This window comes from Candoia aspera, chromosome 7 (genome assembly GCF_035149785.1).
Source record: "Candoia aspera isolate rCanAsp1 chromosome 7, rCanAsp1.hap2, whole genome shotgun sequence".
NCBI classification, from domain to species: Eukaryota; Metazoa; Chordata; class Lepidosauria; order Squamata; family Boidae; genus Candoia; species Candoia aspera.
Window position 1 is genome coordinate 2778403 of NC_086159.1, and position 25295 is coordinate 2803697.

At 47.5% G+C, this 25295-nt stretch overlaps 1 protein-coding gene across 1 annotated transcript; it reads right to left on the reverse strand.

The window, feature by feature from the left end:
* Positions 1 to 17316: 17316 nt before the first annotated feature.
* ECHDC3 (enoyl-CoA hydratase domain containing 3) lies at positions 17317 to 23911 on the reverse strand. Its single transcript, XM_063308794.1, has 5 exons — positions 23718 to 23911; positions 21333 to 21454; positions 18866 to 18963; positions 18001 to 18201; positions 17317 to 17728 (listed from the first exon to the last, which is right to left on the reverse strand). Exons 1-5 carry the CDS (start codon positions 23909 to 23911, stop codon positions 17414 to 17416), a joined length of 930 nt encoding a protein of 309 aa, XP_063164864.1. The 3' UTR covers positions 17317 to 17413.
* Between the last annotated feature and the right edge of the window lie 1384 nt (positions 23912 to 25295).

Below are 25295 nucleotides of genomic sequence, written 5' to 3' on the forward strand. Positions count from 1 at the left end.
GCTGTCCTGATGGTTGGCAAGATGTAACAAGGCGCATCCCACTGAGCTTCCAAATCAAACTTTGATAGAGGGGAGTTAGAAAATGGAGTGAAAAAGGGGGTAGTTGGTTAAAATAATGGACTGATTGATTAAATAACAACAACAACAATAAATAATGGAAGCGGAGGGAGCCAAGTGAGGACCAGAGGATTCCTCCTGACTCAAGATGGGTTACAGAAGCTACTTCATCAAATCTGGCAGATTATATCTGAAAACAGAGAGAGGGAATAAGCACCACGCAGTCAAGAACCAGATCCCGAGAAGCCAGAGATGGGTGGATACTGGCCCTTCCCCAGAAGCCAGAATCAGCCCTTCTGCGTCCAGGCCAGACAAGAAAGAGGGAGCAAATGCGAACTCTCAGCCCAGCGACCGGAGATGGAAGAGCAACCGGGCAACGGCTCTCCCAGCCTAACTCGGACCGCAAGAGCTCAAGTCACTAGCCCTCAAGGTACCACCCGTCCGGTCCCTGACCCGCCGGAGCCTCTGCGGCGCCCCCACTCGCCCCTCCCCAACCGCCTCCCCAACCGCCCTTCCGGGAAGCTCGTCCCGCGGGTCGCGGCTGAGCGGGGTCGGGGATCGCGCGGCCCGCGGGGGAACCGGGGCGGGGTCGGGGTCCGGGCGGCGCGCCTGCTCCGGGGGACCGTCCGGGAAGCCGCCCGGGAGGCGACGCGGCGCCCCCCGTCCGCCTCGCCCGCAGCGCCGCGATCGCTCACCTGGGGCGCCGGCTGCTCGCCCGGGCGCGGGGTCGCTCGCGGGGCGGCGGCGGCGGCGGGCTGCGGCTCTCTCGGCCGGCGAGGGCGCGAACAGGTGCGGGCGGCGGGCGAGAAGAGCGCGGCGTCGCTGTGCCTGGGCGGGGCGGGGCTCAGGCGGAGACTCGCCCCCGCCGCCCCGCCCCCCGGCGGCCGCTGCCCTCGCGGACCGGGCGAGGCGGCGGCGGCGGCGGCGCGCGGGGTCCGCTCCGTCCAGCCCGGGGCTCCGCCCCCCGCCGCGGTCGCGCCGCGGTCCGACTCGCCTTCGGGGACGGCGCGTCCGCGCTTGCCCCGCGGCGGTCGGCGGGACGCTTCGGGCACGGGCGCAGCCTCCCCGCGAGGCGGACGCCGCTGTGGTTCCCACCGGGACGCGCGTTCTTTCCCGGGGTCAGTTCAACCCGCGTCCAAGGATTCGCACCACGCGCGAGGCAGGGGCGGCATCCCGGCCCGTCCTGCTGGTTTGCGATTGGGTGCCTTGTGCGAAGCCGGAAAAGGTAGCGGGACGAGATGGGTTGTGTGAATGCAGCCGCTGCAGGGAACGCTAAGCTCGGGGGTTGGTTGGGCTGGCTTGTGTTCACACAACACACCAAACGTCGAGCCTGGGGTACCCCAAAGCAATGTGTGTGTTTATAGGAGGTGTGATGCCCAAACCAAGAAACTGTATCATTAAATCACGCGAAAGCCCAATTCACACAACATTCTAAGACTGCCTTTCTCAACTTTTTGATCCTGGAGAAACGCTTGGAATATTCTCCAGGCCTCGGGGAGCCCCTGAATCCACATTCAGGCTCCGAGAGAGGCCAGAAGTTACAAAATAATTATATTCCTTTCATGGGTAGGCCTGTCTACATGCATTCACAGTGTTCTTAAACTGAAAATAAAGAATGAAACTTACCTCTTTAAGGTGAAGTGGCCCGACTTTGAAATAATTTTATAAATAAATCGAGATCTCCCAGGGAACCCCTAGAGACCTCTTGCAGAACCTGAGGGTGCCACGGAACCCTGGTGGAGAGACCCTGTTTTAAGAGAGTGGCTGGATTCCCATGACACATTGAACCACAAATGATCCCGTTCCATTTTAGGCTAGCCTAAGGTATTGTGCGAATCTAGCCAGCGACTATCCAGCCAAAATCCCCAAATAGGTTTAGGTGTCAAGCCCAAGAGGAGACCTGAACTTGGATGATCCTGGTCTAGTTTGATATGCAGGTTGTGTTCCCACAAAGTGCTAATCTGTGGTTAACTGAACCAGGTTCAGTGAATTCAATTTCTTGGGTTCACACAACCCAATTTGTCATGCCTTACTCAACAGTTCATGACTTGCTAGGCTAACACAACATCCTAAGTCACAAATCATGGTTGGCAAGCTGTGGTGGCTGGGTTTGAACAACACAACTTGGCTTGTAGTTTGAACCACAGTTTATATGCAAAGGGCCTCATTCTTTCCATGGCAGGAGTTGTGTGAGACACCCAGTCTGTTCTGATCCCCCACTCTTACTTCCAAAACAATTCAGGGTTATCCACAGGATGGGGTCAAAAAAGTCAAAATGGCAGCTGTGAAAAGGCAATTGAAGTCCCACCCATTCTGTGTATGCCACACATGCAATGCCTGTTGGGTCATCATGGCTACCATCTTGACTTCTTGGCCCCTTCCCCATGGATGCCTTGCAAAACACTGCGTCCAAGCTTGGACACCGAGTCCTAACATGGCTTGTTTGTGGCTTAATGGATGCAATTTGTAAACCACAGCTTATGGTTAAAAAGCAAAAAAGGCAACATTAGCGGTTATTGACCATTATGATGCAAATGTGTTAATTGTCCTTCCTATGTTTATATAGAGAAAGCGCCTCACTGGTTTTAAGCATGTCAGGGATGGAAATTTCTCTCTCTTGCAGGACCCGGTCTTGAATAATCGGAATCCAAATGAATGCAAGCTGAGCCAGTTCTAGGATTGCTGTTTTTTGATTCTGTTCCTTAGGTTTTCATCTGCATACTGTACCCTGAACACCTGCATTTCTCTGCAGGAAATAAAACAGATTATTCTACTCCCTATCACCCCCATTCCTTTGCCGGGCCCAAGAAGATAAATTCCTTGATATTTATAGTGAAAGTCCAGTACTAACATTTCAAATAATTAGAGAAATATGGGTCCTTAACAGGGATGCATCCATCGTCTAAATTCAAACAGAAACGCTTCTCTCCTGATATGAAGGCTTAATGTCCCATTACATTTCTAGCATAGCTGGAATGCCTGTGCATGTGTGTGCATGCGTGAACATTGAACGCATGGGCATGTGAGGAGAACACATGCTGTCAGTTGTTCATGAGCGGGGAATGTACTAAACACCTGAATGTGGTGGGCAAACCTCATGCCACTTCCAGTCTATATCTCCACCTTCTTTTGCCAGGATGAATCACCCCATTATGCCATTATGGGCAGGAATTGTCACCACGGGTTGCCTGTTCAACTATGCGACAGGAATGTGTTCCTGATTCAACTCTTATAGGAAAGCTTGAGGATATTGCACTCCAGAGATGGTTCCTGGTAACACACCACAGAGTAGCTGTGTTCACAAGGCACGCTTACCTAAACTGAACTATGGTTTACATAAACCAGTTTTGTGGGGGGGGTGTAACATACTGAATCATAAGCTATCTACACAGTCATATGTACACAACCTGTTCGGGCTAAAACTGGTTTTTTTATTTATAGTTCAGAGCAGCCTTTCTCAGCCTTTTGACCCTGGAGAAACCCTTGAAATATTTTTTCAGGCCTCGGGGAACCCCTGCACATTCAGGCTCAACTATAGGCCAGAAATTGCAAACTTATTATATTTGTTTCCTGGGTAGGCCTGTGTATATGCATTAACAGTGTTCTTAAACTAAAAATAAAGCATGAAACTTACCTTTCTAATGTGAAGTTGCCCAAATTTTAATTTTTTTTTTTTAAATAAATCATGATCTCCCAGGGAACCCCCAGAGACCTCTCGTGGAACCCTAGGGTACCACACAACCCTGGTTGAGAAACCCTGGTTCAGAGTGTTGTGTGAACACAGCCAGTAGCTTAAATATTACTTAAAATAACCTGAAATTAAACTTGCACCTTGTATGAAACCAAACAGGTTATATTTTCTATTTTCCTCTTCTCTGTGGTTGAGTTCATTCATTGTGCTAACCCATGGCTTGTTTTAACTATAGTTTGTTGAATAAACTGCAATTGGTGGAGTTCACACAAGCATTAAGGCCAAACCAAACAAATCGCCTTATATGATTTAGCGTAACATGTGAACCAAGCCTCTCTGGTTTGCATGGCTTAGTGCAAGCTTATGCTGGGCTGCCTTCTCCGATAACACTGAAGTTTCACAAAATCCTGAAATGTACCACAATGACAGATTTCTGTGAGATGTCATGAGATGGGAGCATTCTTGCACAATGCCTTGGGCATCTTCTGTTCTTGCACAACGTCTGTGAGATTTCAGGGTCTTGCAAGTATTTGGAAATTAAAAACAAAACTCTTTATATCATGGTCAAGCAACCAAGAACAGCCGGCCCCCGAGTTAATGCAATCTGTGTATTCAGCCTTTGTAGCTATCTGAAAACTATAGAAAGGCAAACCATGACTTAATGCAATGCAGGAACCAATGAATGCTCTTTCTGATGGTTGATCATCAACCAGACATTTTCTGGTAACAAACTCCTACATTCATCCTGTCCCAAAACACACAGTTGAATGTGCTGGGATTGTAATTTGGAGGGAGATTAGCCCAGGTATTTTGCATGGGCTTCATAAAGTAATATTCTCCCTATGCAAAAATAACAATAGTAAATGACTGAGCACACTATCAGTTGAGCCAACTAATTGCTCCCCTGGTATTGCAGCATCCCTCATTATCTCTACACATTTCATAGTTCTGTAACCCTTGATCACACTTGGGCAAAAATGCTGACGTTACGGAGAAGCAGTTCCTGACGCAAGTTTCTTTCAGACAGTCAATCCTTCCTCATAAGCCCCGAGGGTCCTTTTGCAATGGGGGAGCCATGTTGGCAGGGTCTCTCTTCTGCCCTGGAATGATTCCATCGGCTCCCAATCACACTCCAAAGCCCATAATGAGTAGTTCAGGAGCAACCAGACACCCCCCATGCCTGCTGGCCATCTCCGGGACAGGAAGGAGGCACATTCCACGCATGGTTTTAAAAACCAGCTGAACAAGTCCCGGTGGCTGCGAGTTGGTTTCTTTCTTTTTTTTCCTGTTTTGGGGTGCACAGCGATAGCAATAACAGGCTCAGAAATTGTATGACACAGATTTCAAGGCCAAGCAAGTGACACACCTCCCCACATTTCAACGACACCCACTGCCTCTGGAAATAGCAACTAGTGACGGAGGTGGTAAAGGAGGGCTGAGGAGAAGGAAATATTACCATGGCAGTTGACAATTATAGAGACGTTCGCGGAGAATAAGAGATTTGCATGAAGTTTGCAGGACCCACAAAGTTATTCGGCTTGGGGGGTTCTGCTCAGTCAAGCAGAGTGTGTTGCGTGCTGTGCAAGGACACGCAGGGGAGCAAGGTTGATTCAGCTCTCTAGGCCAGGATTTGCTTGATCCAGGTTTATTGAATAAGCTATCATTGGTTGGGTCACGCAATATTCCTCTCTCTCTCAATCTAGCCTTCATCAAAGGGAGTTGAAGTCCACCCATCTTAAACTCACCAAGGTTGGGAGATACCGATCTAAAGGCAGGGTTTGACTAAACTTTGCTTGCAGTTTTCGTCAGGGTTCCTGAGCCCATTGCCCACGTCTCCACTTCTGGGAAGGTTGAACCATTGGGCAGAGCTCGCTTTTCAAAACATGCCTGGCTCCTAATCTTAAATATAAGTTGCTGAACTGAGCTATGGTTTTTTTTTTTTTTTTGCAGGGTGGGCAAGAAATGAGAATAATGGTGAAATGAAAATAATACTATATTTTTACTCCTGGCTGGAAAATGAAGGATAAAGATTCTCCAGAGCTAAGCCTAAATATAGATCAATGGGAGAGTTTCTCACGAAGAGCCAAGTGACCTAATTACTGGATTTAGCCCCTCTATCAATCGCTGTCATATTTTCCTTCACAGGGACGTTTGCAAAGTTCAGCAAAGCTGAACAAGGGTAAGATTGTTCAAGGAACGGTCGATTTAAAGTTTAGCAACTTTTTTCTGTTCCATTACATTGTGCATTGCTGAAATGGTAGCTCTGAGACACACAATTACTAGAGAAAGAAATGGAATATAGTCTTTTTGCAGTGAAGTTATACATTGCTACAAAGTGGTTTATTTATGGCTTAGTGCCATGCCTGACCCCAGACACCATATCTTGTAAGGGTTTTATTTGACTTTTGTTTTGCTTTGTGGACCGTTCACTTTGATTAAAACAGCCAGGTTGGTATAGTGAAGCTGAAAATTGAAAAGGATGGCACAGAGGACAGCAAGACAGTTCTCCACTTGAAAGCAAGTCTTAGCAGCTAGGAATTACTTGAAGAAATAGAAAACTTTTAAAACTTTCACATTTTTACAAAGAAGATGACAAAATGGTACCTAAACTGATGTGTTTTCAACAAACGCGGCATGTTTTTTGACAATCCCTTTCTTGAAAACAAGAATATGGGTTCTAAATTGTATTTATGTAGAGGAAAACACTATAACCCGGCTTCTGTTTCAGTTGGATTTGGTAACCAAAAGGAAGTTTTATTCTTGTGGTTTCCTGCTGTAACATGAAGCAAACGGCACTGAGCAGGAATCCAAGAAAAATGCTTACATATTTAGGTTGTGGCTATCAAGTACCGTAGTAGTTTTTAACTCAGGAAGTAGTGAAACAGTGAGGATCCTTGTATTAAGAGATCCTCTGTTATAACGCCAGGTGTACACTGGGGGAACATTCCATTTTTACCCACGGATAAAAACAGCATGGAAATAAACTTGAAATATCCTCCAAAACCCCACAATAGCTGTAGGGGTGCGTGAATGATGGATGGTGGTTTCTAGCTGCCTGGAAGCCATAATCCTCACCCGGCCCTCTTCTTAGTCTCTCTGCTCCTAATACTTTGGGAGAGGATCACACATTGCAGGTGGAACCCAAATGCTCACACTGGTGTCAACTACACCTAGGGTTGCCAGATACCTCAACAGGCAAAGGAGGACACGGACAATTGGAAAGAAGGACAAATGGAGGGGACAGGAGGACACACTGTTTAACTTTCTTCGAAATGTAAGAGTCATGGGATCCACAGAGTCCATGACCGTAGATCTGAAGGGGCTGGATTGAAGCCGATTGCTGGAATCAGGAAATAAATAATGTAAAGCTAGGCTGTCGAGCCTGAAGACAATTTACAAGGTCACAATACAGGAAAGTTTGAATGACTACTGTTGTGAAAACAGTCCAAGGGGGAAAAAAAACCAGGACACTCAAAAAGCTGGACAATGCTTGATTTTAAGGCTACGCCTGACGAATGGAGGACACGAGGACAAAAAGGACACATCCTCCTTTTGCTAGGCATCTGATAACCCTAGTGTTTTCCAACCTCAGCAACTTTAAGTTGTGTGGACTTCAAGTTCCCAGAATTCCCCAGCATTTTAGTGTTCCCATTTTCTGTCCTTGTACAGGTAGTCCTTGACTTACGACCATTTGTTTAGCGAGTGTTAGAAGTTACAACGGCACTGAAAAAAAAGTCTAATGACTGGTCCTCGCACTTACGACTGTCGCAGTGTCCCCGCGGTCACGTGATCAAAATTCGGGCACTTGGCGACCAGCATGCATTTACAACAGTTGCAGCATCCTGGGGTCACATGATTGCCATTTGCAACCTTCCCATCCGGCTTCTGACAAGCAAAATCAATGGGGAACCACGTGATTCACTTAACGACCCCCGCAAAAAATGTTGTAAAATTGGAGCAGTCATGTGATGCCTCACTTAACGACCACACCGCTTAACAATGAATTTTCTGGTCCCTATGTGGTCATAAGTTGAGGACTACCTGTAGCAATATTTAGAGAGGAGACACCCTGTTCTGGACCTCCTGAAAGGCCTTCTACATTCTGCCTCTAACAAAAATGATTCATAGAAGTAAAGACGCCCAGCCTTTTCTGATACGGCTGGCGTTAAAAGGCGGAGATAGAAACGCCAAGCTCCATTTGTTCCTTATCAAGTCTTTTCTGCAGAATGAAGAAGGCTTTATATATCTCAGCTCTCCAAAGACAGAGTTTTGAACTAAAATGAACAGCACCTGCTTTCAGCCAGAGAACAAGTCATGCTTAGAAAAGCCCAGCTTAGCACACGTGCCCAGCGAGTTGCAAATAGCTCCCTTGAGGGACACATTAAACAATTGTGTAGTTCAGTGATTCTCAACCTCAGCAACTTGAAGATGTGTGGACTTCAACTACCAGAATTCCCCAGCCAGCCACTGGAATTTGCAAACCAGAGCTTGCAAGCCGACTGGGATTATTCCGTAAGCCATAGGTAAGCAAACTATGGCTTAACCAGGTTACCTTGTTGCAAACTTCAGTCCCTAAGAATATTAATACTACCCCCTTGTGTATACTGGCACCTCTTCAGTTACACAAGGAATGACATTTACAGTTTGAGCATGAGATGGATAATTTTCTACGCTTAGATCTTTTCACAGGCTCTGGTAAAATTGGAAGAATGAAGTGGAAGCAGGAGGTCATAAAAATGGCAAGTTAATGGCAGTGCAGATGTACTAATGGTACAGGGAGGGGTTGCTGTGAAGTCATCCCAAGACTCTTATTTTTCATAATCCCAATTAGATCCTTGGCATTTCCACCTAGAAGAAGGGAGGCAGATCAGTGGCGCTCTAGATTTTACTGGATTTCAACTCCCGTTGTACCGATTGTTCCAGCTATGCCTGGAGGCAATGGGAACTGGAACTCCTTAACATCAGGAAGCAATGGGGAAGATAGTTTCTCCAGGTTCTTGGGGCAGTTTCAGCAATGCGGACTGAGATGCAACCCCCCCCCCCGCTCTGTATTTTAACATTTCCTCAACTACACCATCTACGCTTGCAGCTTTATCGCATGTCAACCTTCTTACAGCGTTTTTGACCTTCTTTTCAGCATTTTTTCCTCAGATGCTTACACTTATAGTATTATTTTCAGTCTCGCTCTTCAGCATCTCCCTGTCATCCCTATACAGATCTCTAAAAACCTATTTCCAGCATTTCCTACTCAGCTTCTTCCCAAAGTGTGCTGTCACTTTCATCTTTAATTCCATACTCTCTGCTGGAAGCTCCTTATTACTTATTACTGCTTTTCACTAGCATTCGTTTTTTAAAAAATCCAGCAAAATTGCCTGCATTTTCTTGGCCTCTTTTAATCTTAACCATTTACATTCTTTGCAGCTACCCTTTTCTTTCTGTATACATTATGCAATATCCTTCTCCCACACTCATTTTTACAGCAATCCTTCTCTTACACACCTTTCTTTTCTCATCCAGTCTCTTTCACTTCATCATTCCACCACGCATCCTTTTTCGCATTTCCCATTAAGGTAACTCCACGTATTTTTGTGGCACTTTTTAACTTAATTCACTTCACTCTGTTCCAAACAACTTCCATGTCCTCTTTTCCTAAGTCTCTTTTATGTTCTCAGACTGTTGGGATATCAGTATATTTTTTAGTTTTTTTATACAGGACTCATATTTCCTCTTCTGGAAGTCCTACTTTCAACCTCATGCCTTTTTCCTTTTCCTCCATGTTCATTTTTTCTCCAAGACCCACTTCTGACACTACTTAAAAATGAACCTTCCTCCATTCAGAACCTCTTATCTCCTTTACATCCTTCACTGATTTTGTCAGTCTTTCATTATGAACAATCAAATCAGTCATGCTTCTAGATTTATATTCATTGCTTTGCCATATAGATGCCTGAATAAACTTATGCTTAAACCACGTAATAGAAGCAACAGATGGGCCTTTTTTCTAACCGGATACTCACCAAATATGGACATGTCCTTAAAGTCACCAGGATTCAAACTCAACTTGAAGCAGTGTTGGTCCTTCTTCATCAGCTAGGATGCATTCATCTGGCTATGTGGCATTCTCTGAGTTGAGGTTCATGGCAGTGAGGATAAATGGTCACAGGTCAGCTCAAAACTGAGGATTTGAAGAATGAAACTGGCGGTGAAGTTGAAGGACCTTTCAAGGATTTGCTCAGGCTAAAATGGAGTCAGATTTCCACAGGCAATAAATTCCGCAGTATAGAGGATCTTCTGAAAGGAATCCCTTTTTGCTGTGTGACTCATATAATTCACTGGAAAAATAGGGTAGAATATTTTGAAAAGTCTAGTCTGATTTGGGGTGAAGTTGGGGTCTGGGTATGAACATCTCTAATGGAAAAAAGCATCCCTCAGCAAGCCCAAGGTTTGGTTCAAAGAAAACTTTTGATTATGCTTTTTCTCTTTTAAACTGCTCTGATGACCAGTTTTATTTTTTTACAACACAGCAAACGCCTCAGCTTCAAGACTTTTGCTAAGTACAAACAATGATGGGCCACACCTTTATTTTGCAAAGGTTTGATGCTTTAAGCATTTGGCATATTGGAGTTCTTGAGAACTGTGTTATACATTGATTAGGAAGATTAGATACTTTTATTTTCTTTTGTTAATATAACCACCTTGGTGAGTTGCAATATTGTGGGTTCCCAAAGGGCAGGAGGGGTGTACAAGACCGTGGGATGTTTTCCCCATCGGAATAAAAGATTTAACATGCTTTTGAAAAACATGTACTGTGATCAACCTTTGACATTGTCTTTCATACAATGGCACACTCATACAACAGTATTTTATTTTTGTGGGGTTGTCCCACAATAACTGTGTTCATAACAACTGGTAAGTGAACTATTTACACAATTGCTAATTGAAATTGAGTTTACCAGTTTTCTGGATTCGTGCCACACATGGATAGTAAGCCAGCTGGCTATATAGGACACACTAAGCTGCAAACTAAACAATATTTTAGCCTCACCCCAGACTATAGAACAAACTTAAATCAGTGCAGACCATACATTCCTTTCTCCTTTCTTCCACTGGTGGAGAATTGTTAAAAAATGGACAAAAGGACAGTATGAAAGGAAAGGAGTTTCAAGTATCCACTTTTTAAAGTCTGAAGTGTTAAGCATTAAAAGAAAAGCTTCATGAACTATATTTTTAAAGTAACCGTGAAGCCTAAATTCAACATTCAAGACACAAAGGACTAAGAAAAGGTACTATCCTTATTTGCTTATCAGGTACAGAGGAAATCAATTCTAGTTAGATTTAGAGATACTAAGGTTGATTTTTTTTTCTTGCAGGCTGCAGCAAGCTTTTTACTTTTTACTTGCCCTATAGAAATAATGGTGCCCTTGCAGAAAATCTGAATTACAGTCAAAGCACTGTCCTATCCTAGTCACATAATGGGGAGCCAATGGGATAAAGCTAGGTCAGATTTCATTTGTCCTACTTGCACCTACCGGTGATGCGCTTTCTCCATCAACAAATTGGTGCTACAAATGAAACGATCCAATTCTCCCTGTGTGTTAACTAGCCCTAGCTAGGATCACCAAGGCTGGGTTCGTACAACTTGCTTAACTAGGTCAGTTAAGAATGGGGCATGCCTTTTGCACAACAGGTTGACTTATGTTAGCTTTAACCTAGATTATGTGGTTTTTGTGGCTTGGTGAGTTGTGTGACGTAGGCCTGTTTGGTGAGTTTATGACCCAATGTATTGCGCCAGACCCAGAAGAGGGATCAACTCAGCAGTGTGGTTAAACACATTGTGTGAAAACATGAAACATGTAGTGTACATTATATACAGTATACATATATGGCGGGGGCGGGGGGAGCTTTTGGATACTTTAAACCAGAGTTTCTCAACCTTGGCCACTTTAAGGTGCGTGGACTTCAACTCCCAGAATTCTTCAAACATTGCTATACTTACGTCATAAGCCTCCTTTCCCAAGATGATCTAGGAATGGCAGGCACCTTCCTCATTTGAGCACTCTGACCAGAGAGAGAGGGCTGTTATCGTGTGCCCCGCCTCATCCCAGAGGTCCCATAAATCCACAAGCCATCTACAAACAACCAAGCTCAGAGAGCACCAAGGTGTATATTCTTGTGTTTAACACACAGGATCCCGAATGGCTTACTTTATAGGTTGCCAGAAGATTTCATGAAGACTGGTAAAATGTGTTTCGCCAAAGCATGGACTACAGGTAGTCCCCGCTTAACGACCATTTGTTCAGTGACCGTTCAAAGTTACGACAGCCCTGAATGGTACTTACTGCTGGTCCTCAACATTATGGCCGTTGCAGTGCCCCTGTGGTCATGTGGTCAAAATTTGGGCACTTCACAGGGCAGGTGTGCTTCAACTCCCCCATCTCTGCCCTTTCGGACACCCCGTGCTCTGCCACGCCTGCTGCTCCCACCGCCCTGTGCTCTGCCCTGCACCCCCTGTGCTGCCTACTCCCACCCCTGCTGCCTTATGCTCCGCTGACCCTGCCACCCTGCGCTCCACCACCCTTGCCATCCCCAGCTGGCCTTTGCCATCTTTCTCCTCCCGCTGCTGCTGAGGCATGCCTGGCCGGGTCCTTTGTGGTGAGCTGCAGGGCACACGCTGCGCCCCCAGGATGGCCCTGCCCCTTCGCTTCCCCCGGTTCTGCTCCCACCCTGAACAGCATCTCCTGCATAGCTGCCCCCTTGGTTCAGCGCCCCCCTTTGGCCCTCTCCACAGTCTGCGGGCGATGGTTCCTGGCACCAGCGGCGGGGGATGGGTCCCACTGCCTCCTCCCTGGCTGGGCCCAGCAAGCCCCCTTCGGCAGATGAGGCTCCACCCACCTGCCGCACTTGCCCCGCATGCCCTGAGGCGGTGCCCTCACCTGGCACCTGGATCCTGGGCCAGCAACAGGAGGAAGAACACAGCGAAGGTCAGCTGGGGGCATGGGGGGCTGCAGAGGTAGGGGCGGACTGCAGGGTGGCCCAGCGGGCAGACATGGGGGGGGGAGATGGAGGGTGGGGGGAGTTGAAGGAGAAGCAGTTCGTGCAGGGCAGGGGAAGTGTGAGGTCCTGGCCTAACGACTGCAACTGGGACTGCCAGAACTGCCGTTGCTAAGTGGCGTGGCCACGTTTCGCTTAACGACTGCTTTGCTTAGCGATGGAAACTCCGGTCCCAATGAGGGTCACAATCTGAAGACGACTGTACTCTTCAACAGCTTGATTTCTATTGCAGGAGAGAAGGTGGATGGAATGTTTCTCAAGTCTGTAGAAGACGCAAAGTTGGACAGGAGAAGTAAGTAGAAGATGGAAATGCAAAGCAACCTTGATGGGTTGGAGTAGCGGTCTTCAAACTTAAGATACCCGAGGAACCCTTCTCAATGTGAAAAGTCGGTGCGGGACCCATTAATAAAGGTATTCCGTGTAATACAGTTTGTTTGAACAAAATGTTACAATTAATGTTGCAACGATACATTTCATACGGTCTAAGCCAACACTGTCCTGTGGAACCCCAGGATGATTCTCATGGAACCCCGGTATTCCAGGTAACACCGCTGGAATTCTGTGGGGGTAGCGTAAAGGGCTGAAAATAACTGAATGAAGTTTAACTAGGACAAATGTGAAGTTTTCAGTCAGGTAACAGAAATTAAACGCACAGGCATAGATAGTGGGAAAATCTGGCTTGGTGGTAATACAGGTAGTCCTCGCTTAAAGACAAGAATTGAGACTGATATTTTGGTTGCTAAGCGAGGTGGTCATTAAGCGAATCTGACCTGATTTTATGACCTTTTTGCAATGGTCGTTAAGTGAATCATCGTGGGTGTTAAGCGAACCACGTGGTCATTAAGCAAATGATGCAGTTCCCCATTGATTTTGCTTGCCAGAAGCCGGCTGGGAAGGTCGAAAATGGCAATCACGTGACCATGGGATGCTGCGATGGTCATAAATGCAAACTGGTTGCCAAGCACCCAAATGGTGATCACGTGACTGCGGGTATGCTGCAACAGTCTCATAAGTGTGAGAACTGGTCATAAGTAGTTTTTTTCAACACTGTCGTAAGTCTGAACTGTCGCTAAATGAATGGTTGTTAAGTGAGGACTACCTGTACTTGTAAGAAAGATCTTTAAATAGCAGTTCATTATCTTGCTAAATTTGAGCCAGCAAGGTGACGTGGCTGCAAAAAGACAGATGTAGTTTCAAGCTGCAATGGAAGCAACCAGAGGAATATCTTTGTGTAGCTTTGGACAGACTCCCACCACAAGCAGTGTGCTGGCCTAGTTCCGTTCACCACAATTTAAAGAGGATTCAAACAAACAGGAACCATTCCAGAGAAGGATGACAAGGAGGATAAGGGGAAACAAAACAAAGGTCCTGCGAAGAGAGATTCAAGGAACCAGGCACGCTGGACCTTGAGAAGGTTGAAGAGAGATTGGATAGCACTCTTCAAATCCCCAAGAGGATGACCAGAAGGAGGTGGTCAAGACTTGTCCTCCATTGTCCCAGAGGACAGGGTTGAGAATAATGACCTTAACTTATAGGAGGGAAGACTCTGGTGGACGGTTAAAGAAGAATTCTTACTGGTAAAAGCTGTTTGATGGTGGGATCAAAGAACGAAAGAGGTGGTGGGTTCCCTTTCACTGGATGCGATCAAGAAGAGGATGAACATCCATCTTTCTGGAATTCTTTAATTTGGATTCCTGTACCACTCTGGGACTCCTCAAGGACTCCTTCCAACATTACAGTCCTAACAGTGAAAGGGTATGAATGGGAATCTTTATTATTTCAGGCTGTGTAATATGGGGTGGCAGAAAAAAGTATCTTGGAACCCTAAAATGATGAATGCCAGGTAGGGGCATCTGCAGGGGGGGAGGATGTCAAAAAAGTCAAGATGGTGGCTGCAGCCATATGAACAAAGCTTCCCTTTACGTAGTTGTGGCTGTAACAAGTTGGGTGCCATCTTGACATGGTAGACCCTCCCCTCAGGATGCTCCTGATCTAGCGAAGAGCCATTTCTTGGTGAAAAAATGGTGAGTTCTCTTCAGACATTGAAAACAAGGCAATGAAAACGACTTCCTTAATTCTCCTGCCTTGTTTTGCCCCCGGAAGGTTTGCATTTTACGAAAAATGGTCTGAATTCTTCCTGCTGCCGAGATTTGAGAGAGATACTGGGGGTTTAGACATAGGTGAATATCCCCCCCTAGTGGTCCTCCTTGGAGTAGCTCAGTGCCTCCCTGACCACATTCAAATCCATCCAGCAGGAAAGGATGCGAAGGAACAGGGGAACTGCCATTCAGGAACATCTGCAGGGCCAGCATTTCTCCATACATCGATGGAAACGTCTTCCCCACCAGATGCCTTTAGCCAGGGAGACACCAATTTGGGAATCATCAATGCATTCTGGCTTGCTTTATAGAGTGGTGCAGTGGTTCTCAACCTGGCTGGGGGGTTCTGGGAGTGAAGTCCACACATCCTGGAGTTGCTGCGGTTGAGAAACACTGGAGTCGTGGGTCATCCTCTAGGCCAATCCTACATGTAGAACAATCCTAAAGGACTCATGCCCTGGCCATCTGTCTTGGTGAGCTCCACTTTCAGGGCCTTTATGTGGACAGAGTGCCACGTTGTCAAAGAATATGGCAATAACTCTGATGAAGGATTAGGTTAAGGAAAAATGACCTGTCGATCCTGTTTAGGGTAAAAGGAGGCAGAGAGAAATTTGTGCAGGCTTTCAAGATTCTGTTACAGGTAGTCCTCGTTTCGCAACTGCCTTGGACAGCGACCGCTCAGTTACAATGGTGATGACAAAGTGACTTTGCAACCAATCCTCTTATTTACAACCTTCGCAGGTCTGTAAAGGAAAGGAAAGCTGAAGTAAAGTCGTAATGTTTCACTTAGTGACTGCTTTGCTTAACGACCGAGTTGTTGGCCCCAATCGTAGTCGCTAAATGGGGACCACCTATATTATGCCCTACAACAATAAAGTAGGATGTCTGGATTCCTGGCAGTTTCTGCTTCTTGACCTGGGCTACCTCAAAGGGCAATCTTACAACGTAAAACATCCCAAAGGCAATGAAGTGGAAAAGGGGGGAGAGAGAGGGGAGGGGCTGGCTCAGCGGAAAGAACTTCACCTTTTTCTACTGAAGCAGCCACTTCACTGCTCCTTGTGAGCCACCCATATGGCTGAACACATCTCTCTTGGCTGCCACCAGATTACCTGCCTCATTTAATTTGTTAAAAAAAAGTGTTTTCCCCCCCAAAAATAGTTCATCTAGTTAAAATAAATTAAAAATGAGAAGCTGGCACCCTTCGAAGCAAAATATCCCCTAGAGTATCACTTCCGCACTCCTGGTCTGCGCTTGCAGCCCTGGGCTTTCTTTGGAGACGTAACCTGTTTGTCTTCTGACACATGGATGCTCTATCTCCCTCATGACAACCATTTGGTGACAGTGCCCACAACATTTTGGATCAGACCTAAGCCAGGACTGCTTTTACGGTGCCTGGAGATGCCAACGGGAAACCCAATATTGGGGCAGGGGTGCCATGGCATCATCTTCGTGTTTCCCAGAACATGCCCCCAGAAGACATAGTAGCCAGCTCCACCAAGTGTGCTAAGCCACAATTTGTTTTACTACAGTTTGCTGCATTAGCCATAAAGCATCCAGACCCATAAACCAAGCAAATCACAGCAAGGGACAGTGCAGTTTATAAGCCTAGGTTATTGGATTGCTTCAACTAAGCCATCATATGGTTGGCTGGGTTTCGGTTTAATGTATTAGATAAATTCAGACAAGGTGGTTTATTTAGTAAATAGTGGTTAGGCAAACAATGGCTTAGCTCAATTAGTCCATCATATGGTTGGCTGGGTTTTGGTTTAATATATTAGGTTGCAAACAATGGCTTAGCACTACAAATCATGGTCTCTTCATATATATCCATTAAGCTGGTAGCCACGTAGTAGACCGTGTCGCCTTTCTCAATTCAGCATCTATGAACCGCTGCTCTTTTTAAGGCCATCCAACATACGGGCTGAATTGGTACAACATCCCTAACCAACCTAGCTACTGATTTAACCCATTTTCAGGATTCACATGACAGCTTAAATCAATGTTTCTCAAACCCGGCAACTTTAAGATGTGTGGACTTCAACACCCAGCATGCTGGTGGGGGAATTCTGGGAGTTGAAGCCCACACATCTTCCCAGGGCCACACAAAGGGTAGTCCACGCAAAGTTGCCAGGTTTGAAACACAACTGGCTTAAATCGTAAAGTAACCAAACGGTCTGGATTCACACAATCCACCAAGTTATAAGAAAACAACCAAAGTTGGGCTAATTCAGCTTAGCATGCTATACAAATGCAGCCACAAGGTGACTGATTAAGCGTGTTGTGTGAATACCACCTTTTCCTAGTCTACAAATCAAAGTGCCTGAAGGAACCAGTTAGTGCGGGCAAAAGTGCAGACCCTTTCGAAGCAAATATTCCTATATGACTAAGGGATCCCATGAAATAAGCCGCAAGTCCCTATGATTTCCAAAGCAGGTTTGGAAACCCTGAAGCTTGTTTTCCTCATCAAATGCAGAAGGCTCTCAGAGGTCCTGGATGCTCCTTGAAAACGTTGCTTTCAAGAGTGGAACCAGTTGGGCTTGCGTTTAGAAAGGAATGCCTCAATGCCTTCCTGCCCATCCTTCAGAGCCAGGTTGTCCACCATGACCTGCGAAGCGGTCTGGTAGGCAGTGCCAATGTCCTGTTCCATCTGTTTGTAAAAAGTGGCTTTCCCCAGCGCCAAAACAGCCCGGCTGCTCTCGCGGATCTTGTGGGCAATTCTCAGGGTCTCGCCTTCCAGCTGGTCCTCAGGTACCACCCGGCTGATAAGTCCATGGAGAAGGGCATCCTGAGCTGACATGGGCTCTCCGGTGAAGAGGATCTCTAGGGCCACCTGGAAGAGAAGGTCTGCAGCTGAAGACACGGAGGCACATCGGTCGGCTCATTTCAAGATTCAGCTGCCCCTCTGATACGCAGCTTCAAGCGTGGGAGAGGGTCTTGTGGCCATCACTTCCACAGCTCAACTTTGCCCTGTGTGAAATAGGGCTTGCTTTCTCCTTTCAGAACTGCTGGCCTCAGGCAACACAAAAATGGCAAACAGTGGAACGTGGGGTGCAAAAGGGAAGGGCCAGAAGAGACCGTGGACCACTGGTTGGTCAGACCTACCTTTCTAGGCAGAGATCTTCCAATGGCCACTGCTGGTGTTGAACAGAACAGACCGATGTTTACTCCAGGGGTGGCAAACCTGGACTTCTCGCTGGCCACGGCGATGTCACAGCTTGCCACCAGCTGGCAACCAGCTGCTGTGGCAAGGCCATTTACTTTGGCAATCACGGGCACAGGTAGCTTTGGAAGCAACGTCATGACCTGTTAGGAAGTGTTTTAGAAAGAAAGAAAACAAGAGAGGTCTCTCTTAAAATGTGGAGATTAGAGGAAGTGACAGTTTGACGCTACACTGCAGTGGTCAGACCACACCTGGAATACAGTGTCCAGCTGTGGCCATCAGAAATCAAGGACACTGAAGACCTGGAAGGATGGTGGAGAAAAGTGCTGAAGATGGAGAGGGGCTTAGACACTAAATCCTGTGAAGAAGATGAAAGGAGCTGAGTATGTTTGGAGAAAAAAGACTAAGGGGAGACAGGGTCGCAGTCTTCCAAGACTTGGAGAGCTATCAGAGGGAAGGGGGTTTGGATTTATTCTCCACAGCTCCTGATGGTGGGACAAGAACCAGTGGGTGGAAGCATCCCACAGAGAGAGATCCATGAAATAAGGAGGAATCTTCTGACCATGACAGCCATGAAGCCATGGAAGAGCCTGCCTCCTGAAATTGTGGGGGCTCCATCACTGGAGGCTTTCAAGCGAAGGTTGGGCAGCTTTTTGTAAGGGATGGTATGAGGATTCCTGCCCTGGGCAGGAGGTTGGACTAGATGACCTCTGAGGTTCCTTCCATCCTTGCAATTGTTTGAATGTAAAATCCAAAGAGTCTTATGATCTATTTCCAATTTCCGGACAAACCAACGTGGAAACTCACCTCTGAACAGGTCTTGAAGATGTCCATGTGCTGCTTTGTGTCTTCCCTCTCAGTCAATTCCTTCAAGTCATGTCCAGAGGAGAAAACGGGACCTTCAGCTTCATAGAAGTTTGGGAAAAGAAGGAGATGTTTGCACAGGGTACCGCAATGACCTAGTTGACACATCACACTGGACTAGGGCACGCTTAGTGGAAAAAACACCAGTCCTGCGTTCTCATGACATGCCGAAAGAAGATTCACAAGCCATAATGGTTGGATTTCTGCTAATAGGTAAGCCCAAGCCAAACCGTATTATGGCTAAGAGTGTTGTGTGAACCCTGCTTTTGGGTTGCTGAATTCAGCAGATCAAGCTTGGTGAGGATTTAACCCACTCTTGAAGATGATAAAAGAGTTTGCTACCTTCTTCCATTGCTCAAGGTCAGGTGGAAGAAAACTGATGGTAGGGACTAAACTAGCACTCAAACTGCCCCCCACCAAAAGAAAGCAAGTTTCATGTTATCTTTAATTATTGTCACACATGTTGATCCCAAGATGCTGGTCGTGGTTTCCTTTTTCCAAAAGTCAAGTCAAGGTAACAAAGGAACTTGTAGCTTCTCCTACAGCGTAAGAAGGTGGACTAGGAGCCATGTTGCCCCTGGCAATTAATCTGTGGTCCCCAAAAGGACAAAACCATTTTTTAAAGAGTCTTAATACTTTTTATGGTGGGATGAGTAAGGGGTGAAAGAGATTATCTATCAGAAGACACCTCTTAAAACCTTGAAATCATGATTGAGTTGGGCTGATTTTTCTCATGGGAGCTTTAAGAGGCAAATGAGTCTCCCCATTAATCCTTAAAACCCTTCATATCTCCAAAAAATTGAGACAAGCAGGCTACACATTTTAGATCTCACCACTCCAATAATGCCGTACTTCCTGTGCCCCCCAGGTATAAAGTAAAACTCAGCAAGAGTAGACAATTTACAGTCTATGGGCCACATATGACTTCGAATCATGCCTTATTATTAGCTAGCCATTCAAAATTAGCAACTACCACCACTACTTAAAAGGTTGTGTTCCTCCTTCCAATTCCACAAAGCAAAATGCCCATCCTGCATTAGATACAATTATTAGAATGCAGGAAGATCTCCTGCCATCATCTGCTGCAGGACACCGTTCCTTGCCTTCCTCCCTTCAGAGGTGAACACATAATTTAGAATACCTTTTCTAAACTGAGTATCCTATAGAAGTGTGGATTTCTAGACAGCTTACAACAGTGTTTTTCAACCCTGGCCACTTTAAGATGGGTGGACTTCAACTCCCAGAATTCCCCAGCCAGCACGTCCACCCATCTTGAAGTGGCCAAGTTTGAAAAACATTGGCTTACAGGCTGGGAATTCAAGTCTGCGCTTCTGCAGAAAGTGGTGGGGAAAGCTGATCTATAAACAAATGTTTAGGAGACTGCTCAAGGATGGGGCTGGTCAGAAGATGACAAAAGTCAAGATTCTGGGAAGGAGAATACAGATTGTAATGAAGTTGTGAGCTCAAAGAGTTAATTTGTTGGCCAGGAAGTGGAAACAAGTGAGAGAATCCAGCAAAATAAATTTGGAACTGGAGGGAGATGAGAGGAAGGAAGAACAGAGTAAGAAAAGAGGGAAGGGGAAAATGTTGATACACTGTGAAACAAAGGCAGAAGACCATGAGATGTGGTGCTGATTACCAGCTTGGCTGGCTTCAGAAAACTGTTGGGCCAATTCATGGAAGTCGTGGGGATCAATGCTATTAGATGACTTCTGAGGGCCTCTCACTGGGAGATGAGTGGGCTTCCATGTGCAGTTGGTTGGCCACTGTGAGAACAGACTGCTGGACTAGATGGGGCCAAGGGTCCAATCCAGCTGGGCACGGCTTAGGTTCTTATAACTGGCAAGGATGACATATACAGGTAGCCCTCGACTTTCGACCATTTGTTCAGCGACCATTCAAAGTTATGACGGCGCTGAAAAAAAGTGACTTACGACCAGTCCTCACACTTATGACTGTTCCAGCGTCCCTGTGGACACATGATCAAAATTCAGGCGCTTGGCAACTGGCTCACACTTATGACGGTTGCAGCATTCTGGGGTCACGTGATTGCCATTCGCAACCTTCCCAGCTGGCTTCCAACAAGCAAAGTCAACGGGGGAAGCCGGCTTTGCTTAACCACCGCAATGATTCGCTTAACAACCGAGATAAAAAAGGTCATAAAATCAGGCATGACTCGCTTAACAAACACCTTGCTTAACAACAGAAGTTCCAGTCCCAGTTGTGATTGTAAGTCAAGGACTGCCTGTAATTGAAGACCACATGGATTTAAGAAATGGTATTTTAGACACTGAGTCTTACAGACCCCACTTCAGGCAAAAGAGATCCAAATTATTAAGAAGAGGCGTCCATTCAGACCCTCCGCCAAATGCCCTCTTCGTTCATTTTCGGATGTGGGTGAATAAAATACCTGAGATGATAATGACTCGCAGATCCGTGTTGTCAATATTGTGCAAAATATCCTGACGGAGGGACTTCAGCATGGAGAGGGAAAGCGTGTTTCTTTTCCCAGGATTGTTCAGGACAATGTTCCTGCAGAGAAAAATAACTTTTAAAAGACGTCATGGAAAACAGCTTGAGAATCACTGTAACAGAGGACCGAACTTCCTTCAACTCGAGGGCTGCAGTCAGCCTTATGGAGGCTTTCAGGCCAGAAAAAACGCATGATTAAAATTCAAGGAGGTCTGCATAGAGCAAGAAAACATTTCAGAGAAAACATTTGGTTCAACTGAATAACTGGTAATCGCTCTTGCATTTGCATTTCACTGATTCAGATCAAATATTTTTGCAAGCCGAGAATATTTTCCTGAGTGAGATGCCTAGGAAGTGATTTGGCCCCAAACCAATTAATACACAGTCTGTAAATTTGTAGTTTTCTAAACTGCAAAATGGGATGTGGTGGCACTGTGGGTTAAACCGCTGAGCTGCTGAGCTTGCCAATTGGAAGGTTGGCGGTTCGAATCCGCGTGACGGGGTGAGCTCCCGTTGCTAGTCCCAGCTCCTGCCAACCTAGCAGTTCGAAAACATGCCAATGTGAGTAGATTAATAGGTACCGCTTCGGCGGGCAGGTAACGGCGTTCCGTGTAGTCATGCCGGCCACATGACCACGGAAGTGTCTTCGGACAAACGCCGGCTCTTCAGCTTTGAAACGGAGATGAGCACCGCCCCCTAGAGTCGGATACGACTGGACTTAATGTCAAGGGAAACCCTTACCTTTACCTTAAACTGCAAAATCTGGAAATTTGAGATAATCCCCAAACATAGCCTCTCAGATAGTAAAGTCAGGGAACCAAAAAGTTGGGCTCACTTCTGCGTTACTTTTTCTCCACTCTAGATAAAATCCACTGTTAATCCATATCCTTTCCTCCTCCTCCACCTCGTCCAGTTCAGTTCACTCGCCTATTCAGAGAGTGATCATTATCTTACATTCCCCAAAAAGGAATTTCTCAAGCATTAAGTGCTATCTATACTTAGCTTTAAATACAGTAACCCTCCACCAACTGCTTGAGGCGTGTTTTTGAAAAAATGCTGGTTGCTAAATTTGCAGTTGGTAAACTTGACCTTATGGAAAAAACAGGGCGTCCACTCCAAAAGCTTAGGTAATGGTTCAATGGCTTGTATTGACTCAGATAAAGAGGATAATTCAGTAACTCAGTTACGCAGGTTGCAAAAAATGCATTCATTAGTGTGGGTGTTGTGGGCTGTCACCTGAATTCTAGATGTATCAGGCCAGGGCTGCACTTGTACGCTATGCTGTAGTTTACTGCATGGTGTAAACCCAGCCATCACGGTGCGTGAAGCAGGGCTCTTGGTACTTTGAATTTGAAGGGCTGCATTAAGGCCCCCTGTCAGCACTCTTAGAGCAGTTGCAGTGTTGCCTTCTGTAGCTGCAGGGGGATCCCAGGAAAAGATGCATTGGTTTAAAATGTGCTGGCAGGTTCTATGCGTGCACCAGGGTGCTCTTGTGCCCCCCCCCCCATGAAAGCCGGCTGGGTGACTTTGGGCCAGTCCCTCTATCAGCACAACCCACCTCACAGGGTGGTTGCTGTGGGGAAACAGGTGAGAACATCATGTCTATACCACCTGGAGTTGTACAGAAAAAGAGATGGCGGTGATGATTTCTCCTTCCGATCCAGACAAGCTATGGGCATTTGCCCATTGTGAGAACTCGGTCAATTACAGAGTATTCAATAATTATGTAAAAAAGATTGGTTTCATCTGCAGTGGCCTGCCAGGCACCCTGCAGATTCTGGGTTGCACACAGTTGCAGGAGGGCCTCTGACCCGGGGGGGCGGGCAGCTTTACTATCAGGGCAAGGAAGGCATTGCAAGCTGCTCCCTTTAGGAGGTGTGGACTTCAGCTCCCAGGATTCCTCAGCCAGCATGCTGGCTGAGGAATCCTGGGAGTTGAAGTCCACACCTCCTGAAGTTGCCAAGTTTAAAAAACACTGCTTCAAAACTTTCCTGAGGGAGGCGAAGGAGAAGCCCTGGTCCCTCCTCTACCCGGCCAGGTGCCCCGCCGGGGCAGAAGCGCAGCGCGGCTGAACACCCTGGCTTAGGACGGGCAGCGGGTGCCCGAGGTGGTGCTTTCGCGCGCCTGCACGGTCACACGCAGGCTTGCACGCCTCCTCCCGCCGCAGCCCACGCCAGCTTTGCAGCCCGCCGAGCCGCCCCCAAATCCCGGGCGCAGCCAAGGAGGGGGACCCCGCGGCAAGGGGGCTGCGGGGAGAAGCGGCCTCCCGCCCCGCCCCGCCCCGAACCTCCCGGGCTCTGCGGGCATTTCCCGGCCGCCCGACCTGATGCCTTCGCTCTGCCACACGCGGGTGAGCTTCCCCTGCTGCTGCTGCTGCTGCTGCCGCTGCCGCCGCGGCGGGCCCTCGGGCGTCGGGGCTGCGGGGCCGCCGGCCGAGGAAGCCGCTCGGCTGCCCGGGGCGAGCCGCGCCAGCTTGGCCCGGCACAGCGCCCCGCGGGCGGCGGCGGCGGCGGCCATCGCTCGTTCCAGCGGCGCGGCTCTGGGGGGACCCCTGCCGGCCGGCCGCGGAACGGCGCCCGGGAGAAGACCGCACCGCCGCCGCCGCCGCCGCCGCCGCGTTCGCACGACGCGGGAAGCGCCGCCGGGCTCTGCGCGTTCCGGGGCTGGCCTGTTGTGGTGGTCCCGGCGGGGAGCGTGCCTCGCCGGCTGTGGTCGCAGGCGAGCGTGTTGGGGAGCCCAGCCCAGCCCGGCCGGGCAGGGGGCTGCGCGTGTCGTGTGAGCCCAGCCAGAGGTGCCTGCTTCTGAGCAAACGGGCGGGGATTCACCCCAGGCGTGGAAGAACGGACCGTGCATTTTCAAGGACAAAGGCTGGGTTCCCGGGACAGCCCAGATCCGGAGCTATGAAAGTCAGAATTGCGGTCTCTTTCCAGCCAGCCATCTGCGTGTTCGCTGCGGCCCAAATATAACAACAACCTTAACTAAGCCCAAACTACCTTGTGGCTCAGTGTGATGTCTGAACCCAGCCGCTGGAATTAATTCTAAGTGGATGGGTTTATGGTTCTGTTTCAACACTCCCAGGCAGGGGTGCCTGCAAGGAGGGGGGGTCAAAAAAGTCAAGATGGCAGCCACAACGATACGTCTGGGCTTCAGCGGCGTGGCCACCACCTTGACTCCTTGGGGACACCTTGATTCCAGAGGTCCCCAACCTGAAACCCTCCAGATATCAGTGAATGCAACTGTCAGAATTCATTCACAACATCTGGAGAACATCGGTTTGCGGTACCGGCAGCTCCATCCATGGACATCCAAGCCTCAGGGTATTCTAGAGCAGTATTTCTCAACCTCTACAGCTTTAAGATGGGTGGACTTTGACTCCCAGCATCTAAAGCAGTGTTCCTCAACCTTGGCAGCTTTAAGATGGGTGGACTTCAACTCCCAAAATTCCTTAGCCAGCCTTGCTGGCTGAGGAATTCTGGGAATTGAAGTCCACATATCTTCATGTTGCCGAGGTTGAGAAACACTGACATAAACAGACTAGGCGACTGGGTTGCTCAGCCATCAGCTGGTGGGGTGAATTGGCCATCACTGAAGCCCCAGTGATGTGTTTATATGACAAACTTCAGTGATTACTGAATTAGCCCATGAACTGGGTTTACACTCTGATTCGCTGACAGCACTTTCCAAAAGTCCTTAATGCAAGGCCGCCACCCAGGGATATCCACAGGAAGGGCCAAAAAAGAGTCAGGATGGCAGCCACAGCCATGCAGCTGAAGCCCTGCCCCTTTTCTCATGTGCCACAAAAGGGCGGGGCTTTGATCATGGCACCATCTTGACTTTTTTGACCTCCCTGGCCACAATCTCTCTGAGCTGGGCTGTGGGGAAAACTAGCCTGTATTGGAGG

Bases quoted from the DNA above. Each gene is read 5' to 3' on its own strand.
- ECHDC3 (XM_063308794.1), bottom strand. From the start codon at position 23,911: ATGGCCGCCGCCGCCGCCGCCCGCGGGGCGCTGTGCCGGGCCAAGCTG. The intron at 18,964-21,332 runs GTATTTTATTCA...ACTTCTATGAAG, and splicing joins GCGAGTCATTATCATCTCAG to CTGAAGGTCCCGTTTTCTCC. The intron at 17,729-18,000 runs GTAGGTCTGACC...CTTCTCTTCCAG, and splicing joins GAAGATCTCTGCCTAGAAAG to GTGGCCCTAGAGATCCTCTT.